The sequence below is a fragment of the Ziziphus jujuba genome, chromosome 10, assembly GCF_031755915.1.
Source record: "Ziziphus jujuba cultivar Dongzao chromosome 10, ASM3175591v1".
NCBI lineage: Eukaryota > Viridiplantae > Streptophyta > Magnoliopsida > Rosales > Rhamnaceae > Ziziphus > Ziziphus jujuba.
The window spans coordinates 23066318-23081444 of NC_083388.1; the positions used below are offsets into that span (position 1 = coordinate 23066318).

At 34.3% G+C, this 15127-nt stretch overlaps 3 protein-coding genes across 3 annotated transcripts; 2 read left to right on the forward strand and 1 right to left on the reverse strand.

Annotated features, from left to right (window-relative positions):
- Positions 1-1411: 1411 nt before the first annotated feature.
- LOC107412110 (acyl carrier protein 1, chloroplastic) lies at positions 1412-3381 on the forward strand. The gene is made up of 4 exons (XM_016019823.4): positions 1412-1582; positions 2010-2120; positions 2527-2649; positions 3032-3381. Exons 1-4 carry the CDS (start codon positions 1517-1519, stop codon positions 3158-3160), a joined length of 429 nt encoding a protein of 142 aa, XP_015875309.1. The 5' UTR covers positions 1412-1516; the 3' UTR covers positions 3161-3381.
- An 899-nt stretch (positions 3382-4280) lies between these two features.
- LOC107412109 (protein CANDIDATE G-PROTEIN COUPLED RECEPTOR 2) lies at positions 4281-7304 on the reverse strand. Its single transcript, XM_048468443.2, has 6 exons — positions 6717-7304; positions 5566-5757; positions 5020-5182; positions 4820-4922; positions 4629-4710; positions 4281-4525 (listed from the first exon to the last, which is right to left on the reverse strand). The coding sequence occupies exons 1-6, from the start codon at positions 7017-7019 to the stop codon at positions 4448-4450; spliced, it is 921 nt and encodes a 306-aa protein (XP_048324400.1). The 5' UTR covers positions 7020-7304; the 3' UTR covers positions 4281-4447.
- Positions 7305-7723: 419 nt separating this feature from the next.
- LOC107412092 (coiled-coil domain-containing protein SCD2) lies at positions 7724-13578 on the forward strand. Its single transcript, XM_060811835.1, has 16 exons — positions 7724-8388; positions 8536-9335; positions 9702-9777; positions 9918-9959; positions 10263-10325; positions 10568-10621; positions 10732-10755; positions 10882-11019; positions 11107-11167; positions 11571-11678; positions 11862-11983; positions 12463-12523; positions 12764-12805; positions 12914-12954; positions 13052-13178; positions 13341-13578. The coding sequence occupies exons 1-16, from the start codon at positions 8086-8088 to the stop codon at positions 13454-13456; spliced, it is 2178 nt and encodes a 725-aa protein (XP_060667818.1). The 5' UTR covers positions 7724-8085; the 3' UTR covers positions 13457-13578.
- The last annotated feature ends 1549 nt before the right edge of the window (positions 13579-15127 follow it).

A 15127-nucleotide genomic window follows, 5' to 3' on the forward strand; every position in this document is an offset into this window, starting at 1 on the left:
TGCAATGAACACCAACCTTATAAAATTTTCTAATATTGGAAACCAACTTTTTCTTTCTTTTTAATTTGTATACAAATTTTTTTTTATGTGGTTGTAAAATTTTGAAAATGCCCATATAACATTTTTAAGTACAATTTGTTTTTTTTTGTAGAAAAGGAAAGAGAAAAAGAAAAGAAAGAAATAGCGGAAAACATATAAAAGTGGACTATAATTATTAGTTATCACTTTAATGGCTAACAAATAGTCAAATGTGCAAACCACAGAGATTACAAATCTATGGTATATGTCATACATGAAATTAATTATCATGGCCATGAAAATGAAATAGAACCTACTAGTTAGTTGAGAAATTTTGAAAAAATAGGCCCCTGAGGAAATTAATAAAAAAAATAAATGTATCATTTCCATGAAAACCCGTTTCTCAAGCTTTCCTCCAACTGCCATTTTTCACGGACAGCAACTCAACGAAACAATCAAACATCAAACTCAACATGCTGGCCCATCAAACACATCCGTGGGTCCCACATATACAATTTGCATTTATTACATGCCACATGGGCTTTGTGATGCAAATGATCAATTATTAATTCTGAAAAATCAAAATTTTCTGTGGTAATCCCAAATACACAATTTGCATTTATTAAATGCCACATGGGCTTTGTGCTGCAAATTGTCAATTATTAATTCTGAAAAATCAAAATTTTCTGTGGTGATCAATTTTTAAGTGAACTTGAGAGTTAATTTTTTTCCCCAAAAAAAAAAAAAAAAAAAAAGGAAGGGAAAACAGAATTGGGTATTTATCATGAGGCATTTAATAAATAAATTCGATAATATCGGAGTGAGAATAATATTTAATTCCATTGGGGAATATTTTTTTTTTTTAAACAAGAAGAAACTATAATTGGGGATAGTATCACTTACAAATAGTTTCTTATTAAGATGATTTGTGTTTAAAGATATTGGAACTTAATAAAAGTTTTACCATATTGAAGAGAACTAAGAATTAAATTACTGACTGTAAATGATAATTAAAATAAATAAAATGATAAATTCCTATATACTATTATTAAAAACAAAAAACAAAAAAATCCTCAAACAATTAAAGTGAGAGAGCGGATACAATTCCCTTTTTTTTGGGTCAATCACTCAATAATAATTAAAAAAATATTAATGCCACAAGGCCTGGTTAACCGACACCGAAACGTTTCAGCCCAACCCATTGTCCGATAACCCAGGCCCAATAGATAAGTATTCCATTTCCAGCAGAACACATAGTACTCATTTTTTATCTGCTTATTTGGATCAGTCAAAGTTTCTCTCACTTTGAAAATGACAGATGTCAAAGACTCAGAATAGAAAACCCTTCCTTGTCAATATCAAAAACAATATATAAAAAACTGGTAAATACAAAGAGAGCCTCTCCGAACCAACCACCTTTCTTTTTTCACTTTTCCACTCCCCTCGTACCCTCCGCCTCTTCCCTCTCATCTCTCTACTAGACTTTTACGATCCCTGCATGGCGGCCATCCCAGCAGCTTCGATCTCTATTCGCTCTCGCCCTTCTCAGCTGCAAAAGAGCCTGGTACTTCTCATATTTTATTCTTTCTTTTGTGGGTTTTCTCTATTGATCTCTGTTTTACATGTATTGCTTTTTCTTGACAAATTACAATTCCTTATTATTATTTTTTTTTAATGAAACTTTCGTATTGAATATTGGGTTGTTTTAATATGTTTATAAGTTTTTTTAATTATTGTTTATGGTTTATGAGGAATTATATGTTTAATCTAAGTTGTGATGCCAAATGGGTTGAGATGTTGTGTGAATTTTGTTGATGTATTTTGTAATTTTGTTCTCAAAATCATTGTAAAGATTAAAACTTTTATATATGGATGTGTGGGAATCAAGCATCCATGTACATGTTCTGTTTGAACTTTGCCAATTTGCGGAAATGGGTATTTTGTTATTGATATTATTTAACTATCTACTAATGTTTTGATATGTTGAACAGGGAACATCCAGGAGTTTGGGTTTGAAATCAGTTTCGCTTTCTGATTATGGAAGAAGCTCTCTCTCATTTACATCACGACCTCGTTCAATGCGCCTACGAGTTTCCTGCGCCGTAAGTTTTTTTCCACTCAGTGAAGTCTTCTTCATATTGTGTTCTCAATTATTTGTTCAAGATGCACCATTTGGTACCGTAGGAGAAAACAAGATTGATTCTTTGCAGATATCAAACGTAAGTTACTGGTTTACTGGTTCTGGACGTGGTGATTGTTAATATCTAGGAGCAAATGTCAATATGTCATACATATAAAACTGGTATATGATTGCTTCCAATTTGTTAGCCTTTGCAATTCATTGATTGATACTGTGTACTTCAAATGCTACCTACTTATTACCACTGAGTCATTTTCATTTCATGTGCTTTTATGACCTCTGTATGAATGTTTTTTGCGGGTGTTTGCAACTGTCTATTATGCTAGTTGTACTAATGAGAGATATGTATCTCAAATGTCATTGAGCAGGCCAAGCCAGAGACCGTGAAGAAGGTGTGTGATATAGTAAGGAAACAATTGGCCGTACCTGATGACTCCAAAATTGATGGCGAGTCAAAATTTGCGGCCCTAGGAGCTGATTCTCTCGATACGGTACCCTGCAATTATCTTTTAACTTTGACTTGGTACCCATAAGTTATTTAAGCAATGGTGGAAGCTCCTCTGCTTGTTCTTTAGAGATATGCCATTCATTAGTCTTGTTGGCTTGGGCACTTTTTGTTAATCTCTTATGGATTTCTTACCAATGTTAATGTTGTTAATCAACAATTTTTCCCATATAACAAGAGAATCTTATATTATTCAGCACCACCCTTATGGTATGCATGTAGTGCAGTTATAGATGAACTAGAACCAACATTTGTTGTCTTTCTTGTTCTTTCTTCCTTTGTTCCTCTGTTTCTCTTCTGCTATATGTAGTAAGTTGCTTTTAAATTGATCCTGCTAAAACTAGCATATGTGAATGCCATCGTTGTAGGTCGAGATTGTGATGGGACTCGAGGAAGAATTTGGAATAAGCGTGGAAGAGGAGAGTGCGCAGAGCATCACAACTGTTCAGGAGGCTGCAGATCTCATTGAGAAGCTCATAGAGAAGAACAAGGCTTAGAAGAAAGAAATGAAAATCTAGTCGCAGAGGCAAAATTTACAACACATTCCAGCATGCTCTGGATATATATTTAGCATTCTAGTTATGATGTCGATCCTGTTTGTGTCAACTCCGAAGTGAACGTAGTTGTTGTTTTGTCCTTCACTGATAAAATGAACCTCTGTTTGCATCATGAACTTTCCCTTTTAAAATTTCGTTTAACGCGTACCTTGTTCTTTCCATTCGATTTGTTATGGTTGACATATATATACATATATATATATATGTATATATATATATATGTATCCTATTCCTACCACAACCCAAAAATAATCATATGTATATGGTAGGAGATAATTACACTGCAATTGGTTGATAAATATGACTCCTAAGCCGGACATTTCACCATGAAATGAATATGGGCTGGTTCTCAACTTCAATCTATATATCATTTTAACCAGGAGGAAGATATATGCCTCTTATCAAGTCTATGCTTAAGCTACAAGGAAGGTTTTGATGAGCGAAACGCCTAGATACATAAAATGGGCTCATGATAATTGATATTTACTCTGTTCTCTGCTTGTGCAGTGTTTCCATGCTTGGTGTCAGGCTCGATACGATGCGCTCTGTTTTCCCTTTTTCTTCTTCTTTGTTTTTTTTTTTCTTGGAGCTGGTTTTATTGGTCGAGTATTAATAAAAACAGAAAGACTGAAACAAATTATTGCCCCTTAGAGGGAGAATACCAATGGAAATATTAGACATTTTTTTTTTTTTTTTTTTTTGAAGAGAAAAGAAATCCTCTGGAGGAGTAAACAAACTCAAGAGAAACGATTCAAAGCAAACAATTAACCGATGACCATCTTCCAGCTTTTAGTAATTACCGGTCCCAAACTAGTTTAAATTTTGCAAAATATTGGGCGAGAGGATGAAGATATAAATTAGATAGAATTTGTCCTCGCACTTTATTCGACTTTTAACCCTAAAACGTTACCAAAACATTAGATATGCAGCATCCTTTTCCTTTTTTTTAAAACCTTTTTATCTTTTATTTTATAATACATTTTACACTTGACATTTTAAAAGAACTAATTTAAAGCAGGTTCATATCCTACAGACTTTATACCCTCCAAAACCCTAGACAAAACTACGAAACTCCGCAAGCAATGTAAAATATGATTTGCAAAGATAATACAGACAGTAGACACTAATAAAAGTACAAGGGTTTTTAACATCTAGCAGAATATTCACTATTATTTACAGCAAGCGTATAGGATGAGTAAATTTTGTGATCCAGAGGTCGTTGCCACATTACTCCCAATCAGCATCAAAGAAACCAGCATCTTTCATCTCCGAATAGTAAACATTTTCCAAATTCAGATCTTCCTCCTATATTAGACCAAAAATTATGAATCCATTAAACATAAGCAACGTATAAATGTCTTTGAATAACTAGTAATACCAGTAGAAGATGCAATAGATGAATGCTGACCTGGAAAAAGTCTGCGAGAAATGTTATGTATATAAGAGGAAGATAGAATGCATGGTAGCATACAATAGTGGCACTGTATAACCTGCAATGCAAGTATGAAAGAAGCATAAATACAAAGGCCCTTCAGAATGTCACACTAAATACAAGTCCAAATGGAAACTTTTAGCTCCAAACAACCAATTTATAATTACCAGAAGCCAAACCCAGCCCCATTTCCAGTAATACCACAAGCAAGAAGTGCTAGTCCGTTCAACAAGAACATGATAGCAGTGTACTTGTAGAATGCAGGTCTCGCTGCAGAAAAATATTGAAGAAAATCAATTTCTGTTAAAAGGCTGATAAGTGATATTATGCTAATTCATAAAAAGAAGCATCTATTGGACAAGCTCACCTGGTAACCTTTCTCTCCACTTGGAATTGTACATGTACAATATGAAACCATAAACTGCAGTAAGCACAAGCCTATGGACAACCCACAGGTTCCACTTCATATTATGTGTATTATCATTGGTGTCAATGAATAATGGAATACCAAATCCAAATAGGTATATTGCCTGAAAGAAGAGCCACATGCAATTAAACATCAATTATGTATATTGTTCATCCAAGTGGATGAAGACTATAGAAAACAATTTTACAAGCAAAACAAATATTTCCTGTGCCAACATTTTGGAGATCCTATTCTATAACAATAGATGATCAATGGTTGAAATTTGCATAGGAATTGACATTTGGTACACTAACCAAGAGCTTGGACCCTTTGAAAAGTAATGCAACTACTAAAGCAGAGTAAAAATGACGAAGTCCATGCTTCCTCCCTGTATGATGTTAATATTCTTTGAATCACAAACAAGTACATGTTGCTCATTCATACGGTTTGAAAATTCATTCTGAGAAAGGAAAATATATATATATATATATACATATATATGTATACCTTGAGAAGTATGTCCAAACCAACAATTAGCCCTGAGACAACAAAAGTCCGAGTCAAAGCTTGTGATCCACTGGCATGATTTCCTTTAAGTAAAAATGCCAGCAAGCTTACTTCCAAGAATAGCATCCCCGAGGTGGTAAACAAAGATAAGACATTCCATGCTAGTTCTTTCCCTGGAGTACACTCCCATGCCTGTGGCAACAAAAAGAGAAATCCAACTCAGCTTTTAAACTATAAGGTCAAAGAAAAAAAATGACTATTTTTTCCGCAAAAGTTAAATTTGTATATCGAATATTCCCTGCAAGCTATTGTTGGGGGGGGGGGGGGGGGGGGGTGACAAACCTATTCAACAGCCCTAAGACAAGAATCACTGTACTGCTATTATTTTAGAGCAATAAACCTCATAAAAGAAACTTGACAAAAACTCTCTTTGTCATCTATCTTTAAAAAGTTACACATTCACAGTAGAACCAATCCTGACCCCCTAACACTAAGCCATCAATGATAAAATCCAAAAAGAATTACACTATTCAACTACTACTAAGCTCAAGACAGTAAAAGAAACAATATTTGGGGACTGCATTGCCCACATTCCCGAAATTTACCCTAACACAGTATTCTGTAACCTCAAACAGCCCACCACTAAAAATTGAATTAAAAGAAACCAGCAGAAACAAGAGTTACAAGATTAGCAGAGATTAATAAAAATACTAAAAATGTGTAACCGCAAAAACTATTGAGAAACAGCCAAAAACAATTTATGACCCACAAATTCAGATATTAAATACAAGAGAGCACACAAACTCAGTGGTCATTTGAAGAACTAATTCAACTTAAAAGTAAATAAAAAAGGAGTAAAACACAATATTCTCCTACTCATTCAGCGACTGATAACGAACCAAAATAATTCAAAGAAGACCCAATACGAGAATCAAGAAGAACAGAGAATCATCTAAAGAGAGAAATGAATAATTGCCTTCCACATCTACACTATACTTGTCCAACCTAAATTCGACCAGCACTGAGCATGCAAACAAAAAATCATAGGGATTCAGCTAAAAATATGTAGACAATAATAAAAAATATCAAAAAAAAAAAAAAAAAAAAAAAGGAAAATTCTACTATGACTACAAATCTCAGAAAGCGCAAACCTGAAGAGAGCACCAAGCAAGATTGAGCAAGCTGACAAGCCAGAGACAGCCGTAATAGGAAATCATAATATAAGAGCGGCCATGTAAGAGCTTCGAGAAGCTCTGCCTAGCCTGCAAAGCCAAGTAGACGACGAACAGAAGCGACGCCACAATCAGAGCCGTGTTGTGCCAAAACCCATGGCACTCGAAGAGCCAATCGTAGAACTTGGGACCCGAATCCCCATCTGTAAGCGTCGAATCGAGACCATGAGAGAGAGGGATTGAGAGCCCACCATGTGAACCAATTTCTTCTAGACCTCGCATTTTAGCATCATACAAAAAAAAACAGACCAAAAAAAAAGAATTTTAACTTTGGGTTGCTTTTTGGGTAAGATTTGGAGCTGCTTAACTGATTGAAACCCTAACCCTATGCCTGGCGGAAAAAGGGGTTCGTGGAAGGTGTGGTGGAAAATAGTTTCACCAGTTTCATTCGGTCATCAACGACTTTTCCACATTTTGGCTAACTTTTTCCTCTGAAAGCGAGGAGACAATTAGCGGTTTTAGCAATTTTAGACTCGCGGTCTGATTTGGCGTTTTCATCCATAAGAGGCCCGTATTTTATAGCTCAAGCTCCATTTTATATTTATAGGGTGACAGCGCAAAGAAGTACACAAAAAAATAAAAAAATAAATAAATAAATAAATAAAAAAATAAAACTCACAAAAATAATTTCTACTTAAGCTAAGTACTTTAAATTTATTGAAGTAAAACATTTACATATTTGGTGGGTTAAAAAAAAAAATGGCAAAAGAAAACTCCCAAAAATATTGCCGAAATTTTATTTTTTTTAAAATAAGTTACTTTTTTGGAGGATGGCTCATTTTTCAGTCAATTCAACGCGTCATTTAATAATTCTTTTTGATCTAAATTAGGGATAAAATTATCATCAAACTAAGAAAAGGAATAAAATTTGTAGAACTACACGACTCGTGATAAGGCCGTGCACACTTACCAAACTTATTCAAACCAAATGTGTTACGCGGCCTGATCAACGTTAAAAGCTCTGCTTTCATTCCCTCATTTGTGCCACAACGTTCGGATCATTTTAATCTTCATCTTCAATCTCCAAAATTCCCTAAGAAAAAACAAAAAAATCATTTACAAACATTATATTACAAATCTCCATTCAATGCTCAACCTTTCGAAAGATTGATTCTTTTTTCTTTTCTTGAAATTAAAATTGGGTTTGATTGAAATTGAAATTAGTCTCTTCACTTCCGGTGGGGAAATCATGATCAATACGAGTTGATTTCTTGCAGCACAAGAAACCAAAAGATCAAAAATCTTTTCTCTGCTTCGAATAACATAGTAGGAAAATTGAAAATCGGCTATGGATCGAAACAGGTTCGTTAGGCAGAAGAGCAACGCGGGCACGCCTAATGCGCCTGCTTCACCAATGATGTCTCCTCTGTACCCGAACCGCCATGCGAGGACAGGTTCAGTGGGAATGTCGAATCCAAGGAAAGCTCAGAACGCAAAAGCCGCTGCACAGAGGCTAGCACATGTAATGGCCAACCAATATGACGATGAAGATGATGATGAGGACGACCTTCTTGTAGACTATGGCTCCACGGGTGGCTCAGGGATTGGTCTTGCTGGTGGAAGGGCAATGCGATCTCGCTCTCCAATATTGGTAAAAATCCCATTAAACCCACCATAAAATTAGGAAAAAGTTCTCATCTTTCTGGTCAATTTCATAATCCATGTGCAAAGTTAAGATTCTAATTGAGGGTTTTGAATATTTTTGTGTTAAAATGTTTGTTATGCATATGTATTTTAGTCAACTCGTACAGTTCAAGAGCAACCCTCCTCTGGAATCACACCACCAGTTGGTAGATCATCTCTGGGTGGGAATTATGGAGACCAACCAGTATCAGCTCGTTCAACACCACTTGGCAGGCCATCTCAGTCATCTTCCATGGTCAATTCTGTGGATCAGCCTTCATCTGCTTATTCTGTATCGGCTTCAAGACATTCTCAGCCCACCAATTCCAATGTTGAACAACAACAACCTTCTTCTCAACATTCTTATTTTCATGTATCTACTCGGCCATCCCAGGTTGCCAGTTCTGTTGAATCGCCTACTTCTGGTCGTTCTGCAATATCTGCTAGACAAACTCCGGCGGCCAACAATATTTCTAATGTTGAACAGCATTTTCCATATGCTTATTCTAATATATCTTCTAGGACACCCCAAGTGGTAACCAGTTCTGTTGAACAGCCTACCTCTGCTCGTTCCAGCATAATGTCTAATACTCGACCTTCTCAGCCCAACAGTGCCACCATTGAACAGCCTACGTCTGCTCGTTCTAGCATAATGTCTAATGCTCGACTTTCTCAGCCCAATAGTGCCACCATTGAACAGCCTTCATCTGCTCGTTCTTCGATGTCCATCCGAACGTCTCAGGCTGCAACTTCTGTTGAACAACCTCCATCTGCTCCTCGTTCTCCATTAGTCACCCGCCCTCATTTAGGAATCAGGACGGTTCCAATTGTTCCGGCTGTTGTTCCTTTGTCAGTTAAGCCAACAGCTTCTGCTGTTCCAAATGAGGTTAATGCAGAAATTCGGAGAGATAAAAGGTATAGAGAAGTTCCATACACTATCAATATCTTCAAAATCTTTTGTTTTTAGATTTTATCTTTACTTGGAGGTTAAGCTTTTAGTCTCAGATTGTTTTTGCTCTCAATCTCCCCCTTCATTTTTCTTTTTTAAAAAGAAGAAGAAAAGGATTTTGATGTTTGAAAGTGCTATAAAGAGAATGAATTAAACGCCCATGCCTTCATGTTTCATTGTTATAAGATTTTCATCTACTCTCAACATATACAGATTCATAATCCCTTGTGTTTTTCTTTTTCAACTGCTATGTTGCAGACTATATATTACTATGACTAACATTTATGTATGTATGTAAATATAATTCTCTGTTAGTTCTGGTGCATAAACAGGTTGTCGCTTGACTTGGGGAGTATGAAAGTAAGGGAAACTGCCCCTAATCCCTCTGCTTCTGCTCTACAAGATGAGGTATGGCTTATATTGAGCTTAATATCATATGTCCTTATACATGGTTGTACTCATAGATATACTCTACTGTTATTTCATGCCAAAACTGTATTTTAATTGTTTCTTGTCTGTAATTGAAACCATTTTAACTTTTATTGCAGCTTGATATGCTACAGGAAGAAAATGAAAGCTTACTTGAAAAGGTGATGCCAACAAATTTAGTAATTTATCTATGGTATAACTGTGACTAGTTGACGTTGGCTTTTTAAGATAAAATATTTCATCTTCTCAAAAATAAGCATCATAAGGTGCTGAAACAGCCATTTTAAAATAATCAAATATAGTAAAAGTCCTGTCATGCAGATTTGACTATTGCTGTTGTTTTCACGTAACTAAAGACAATTTGAACCTAGGACAGAAATTTTGAGTGGTTTATTGGTACAAAATTGGTATTGTTATTGTTTCTGTGCGTGTTTGGCACTCCATTTTGATATGTGCGTCCCCAGCTTCGACTTGCAGAAGAAAGGTTTGAGGAATCAGAGGCAAGAATTCGGCAGCTGGAGCAACAGGTAACCTTTTACAGTTACAGAGCTAGCAAATATACAAATATTCTACAACCAATATATATATATATATCCACTCATTTATTAGATTAGTGAAATTATGTCATGTCTAAGTAATACCTTCCAAACTTCTATTGCTATATTGCTTTTAATTTTCTTCCCCATTTTGTTTAAGATGATATTGACAATTATGAATGAATGGAACTATAACTGTTATGAATGTTGTCTTTCCCGTTATTTTCCTCTAGGTTGCTAATCTTGGAGAAGGCACAACTTTGGATGCCCGTCTTCTAAGCAGGCAAGTTGAAGTATTCCTACACTTTTTTTTAATTTTTTTTTGGTTAGATGCTAATTTTCCTTCTTCTTTTTTTAATTTTTAATTTTTAATTTTTTGGTGTTACTCTCCAGAAAGGAAGCAGCACTGCAACAGAGGGAGGTTTGTAGAACTGATCTGCTACTATCTTTTATGCTTCCATACGAGTATCAAATATAACCAACTCATATACTTCTATTACAATGAAGTTTAACAGAAGCTGGTAGATTGACAGAGTTTTCCTTGCAGGCTGCTTTAAGAATTGCATTTCAAAATCATGGTAATAGAAACAATGATGCCACAACTGAGCACCTTCACGAAACTGAGTTTGAACTGAAATCACTTCAAATTATGACACAGAGAATGATATTGACTCAGGAAGAGATGGTTTGTTTTTTATGCTTAGCTTTTTTATTTTCCATTCATCTTTATTCTTCTTTTATGCCCTTATGTTGTTTTCAGTGTTCATCTTAGGAAGAAGTTGTTCTAAAGAGGTGTTGGCTTGCTCGGTACTGGGGTCTGTGCGTTGAACATGGTACAGTCATATTAATTGGTTGATCTTTCACAACATATTCATCATCTGCTTTTTGTCTTTCTACGTTAGAAGCTTTCAATAGGAAGTCGTATATTTTACATTGATCTTTATGAAACAAGAATTGAACCTGATATCTAATAATTATTGCTGATTTTCAATTGCAAATCTGGACTAGTGAAGTTACTTATATGTTAAAAAAAAACCTTTTTCCCCCCCATGTTAAAGCAATTTCTTCAATCATGATCCTTAACGTGCTGTTTCTTCCTATGTTGTTTCATGTTGGTAATTAGCATTGAAACATATGGCCATTAAGTTATTATAGCCTTTGTGATTGTTGATGTATGATGGGAAATTTTGCAGGCATGGACTTGAATGTTTAATGTGCACTGGAATTTTTTGGCAGGCATTCAAGCAGAACTAGCTAAAGAAAAACATGAATATTGGTCATCTTTTGCACCTCTGCCTGTTGAAGTTGTATTAGCTGCAGGCCAGAAAGCTAGAGAACAGAACGGTAAGATTGCCATTTGGATAGATATCTATTTAATATTGATTGGTCTGTTGGTTTATTTTTATTTTGTCAGCCACATCTCTTCTGAATTCAAGATAATAATGGATTTTTAACCCTGGTTTTAAAATCATTATATCAATGTTACTGTATTACTTAGTATCATTCTTTGATCTCCATCGTGGACAGACAACAATGATCTAGACGACAGAGAATCAAGTCCACGTGACGTGAGTGAATTTTCTGGTGATGGAAACATTGAGAACATGCTTTTAGTTGAGAAAGGTCTACGGGAACTGGCTTCTTTAAAGGTTCTTGCCGTATCCTATAGCATTAAACTTTTAAAAGCATGTATTCCTATGCCATCATCTTTAAACGAATTCCATCGCGTTGAGCTGAGTTCGATTGGAAAACTTCCTAAACTGATGTAAATCTGTTCTTTCTGATAACGCCATCAGTAGTTTCTGAGATTAGCAACAGTAACATAATTTCTTTCTCTCTCTTTTTCTTTTCTTTTTTCTCCTATCCTATTCATAAATTTGTGTGTTTAGATGTAACATTGATTGAAGATTAACATTATGCTGTTAAATAACCTACATAAGATTGAAAAATATGGTCTTATTTGTTGGAATAACTGTGAGACCTAAGTACTGAATATCATCTCATCATTAGTCAATTAACTGAAAAATAACAAACAATGATTCCAGTGCATCAGTATACTAAATATTGCTTTCTTAAATAACTGTTTCTTGCAAAGACAAACTTTTTTAATATGTCAGTGTTTCCAAAGGTAGAGGATGCAGTGGTACTTGCAATGGCTCGACAACGACGCACGAATACAATAAAATCAGGTGAAGTAATCTTTGGTTTACAAGTTGATAACATTTTTGTTGTGAAACCAAATTGGCGTTTCTTAGAGATAAATACCTAAGCCTCTGTATCTGAAAAATATAAAATCTGAACGGTACCATATATTCATCATATATGCAACAGATCTAAGTTTGAGACATATTTGGATTTTGATATATCTCAATCCCACGGTAATATGATTTTAAAAGTGCTTTTTGTTTTTCATTTCTTTATAAGTACAGATGAGTTGAAGCTACCAGCTGAGGGACAATTTGATGCATTTGGTAAGTTTACCATGTATCAAAAAACTTGCATTATTAAGTTAATGAAGCTAGCTATCTGGTTTTATTGTTTTCACATATCCATTTTAACATCAAATGCATTTGCCTTAGAATTGACCCCTGATGAGTCTCAAGAAGTACTCTTCAAGCAGGTATAACCATACCTTTTATAGAGTTATAAAATATTTGAATTTGACATGTTGGAAGTTATATATTGACTTGGTTTTTCAAAATTGTTTAAATTTGTAGGCTTGGCTTACATATTTTTGGAGAAGAGCCAAAAACCATGGGGTGGAACCAGATATAGCAGATGATCGTTTACAATTTTGGGTCAGCCACAACACCAAGGCAGCCACCTCACAAGATGCAGTTGATGGTTTTCTTTTTTTCTCGCTCTTTTTTACTAACAAGTTTATATACCTATTGATAATAAAAAAGAAATATATACATACATATATCACTTCCCTGATCTTTGTTAGATCATCAAGTATATAAATCCTGAATGTGATTTGATTTGGTAATTAATTATTGATTACAGTTGAACGTGGGCTTATTGAACTGAAGAAGTTGAGTATTGATACCCAATTATGGGAAGAATCTCGCAAAGAGCTTGACCAGGAATTACGTAGAACACAAAGTCAGTCTGAAATCTAGACAAATGCATTTATAAAGTTTCGATATTCTTCTTAGCATTTTATTTACATTTTGTCTAAAATATATCACTGAAAAGTCTGTAATATAGTACCATTATAGTACTGATAATATTTTATTTTGAAGATTTATTATATTATAATCGGATTCTGCAAATATGAAAGTAACAATATAATTTTGGTGTAACACTAAATGCAAAATAGGCTTGATTTTGCCTAGAGAAGATGAGAGGCCAGAAAATAATGATGATAATGAATACTTATGTTCATTAGATATGTTCGGAAAATTTATCATAAATACAAAGATTTTTAATTGTTATCAAACTCTAAAAAACAAAAAAAAAAAAAAAGGATTCCTTTTTTTTTTTCTTTTTCTTTTTCTTTTTTTTTTCAAAAACAACTCCATATTAACTTCAATTTAGGGTGAGATAAGCCAAATCAGACCGATTAAACTGAATTAGTTTTGATGATGGTTGATTTGGTTTTTCCTCATAGTTTGGTTCCATGTAGTTTTCATAGTATCAATAAAAAACCAACCCAACCGATATCTATCCCTATAATTAATTATTGACTTCTTATTTTCTCGTGTCACATCTTGCAAGTAAAACATCTAATGTAAAATATTTTGGAATTAATTTCATATGGCTCCAAAGGAGATTATATGTAGCATATATGGTCATTTTGTTTGTACTATTCCCTAGTGTAATTGATGATGACATAATGTATTGAATTCTTATCCGCATCTCTGTTTTGGTCATGTTGATGTTTTGGTCATCGCTGATTTAGCTTGACCAATCTTCCAAGTTGTAGATAAAGAGTTTGACACACTGCATATAACAAATTATGATAATTACTTGGTTGAGATCCAGTTTGACACGTGGCTTTCACTTTTGGTGCGCAAAAATGAGAATGCATCGTTTAAGTTGACCTCCTCTATGTGCAATATTTTGGAAGCATGTGGATTTTGATGGTGAATCGGCGATTAATTGTCCCTTCTTTTTTGTGAATATAAATTCTCTACTTCACTCAGCCTTGCACAATGACCGATGCATTTATTCTGTTCAACTACCAACCAAAGTTGACCCAAAAATTAAGAAGAACCATCAACAAAATTGTTAAACTACACAGATCAAATTATAAGTATTCCAAAGGAAATGGTCTAATATCATTTTATAGGTCCATATAAAAAAAAGGTAATAATGGTATCAACATATAATTTATAAAAAAAAAAAACAAACAAACAAACAAAAACGGTAGAGCCAAACAAATTGAATTATCAAATTGGTGCTGATTTGGAGTTCACAAATTATGAGATGAGATATTTACCACCCAAAAAAAAAAAAAAAAAATCATGAGGCGAGCTCTAAGCTACCAAAACAAGTAGATAAAATGTAGGTTGTGGTTTTTTTGCAAGCTACCAATTGAGGTGATTGATTTTTGTCTTTCTAGTCTTATGACAATTTATTTTCAAATTGTACAAAAATTCCCAACAAATGATGGGAACGTTCTATTATCTAAAACCAACCCCTAGAATGGCAGTTTTTATTTTTTTGTGAATAATAAGCTGTACAATATTATGTAAATTTTGTACAATGTTTTAATCGGGCATATGCCAAAAAAGCCTTACTCTTTCTATCTTGACTAGGAAAATGACCTTTTTTTTTTTTTTTTTTTT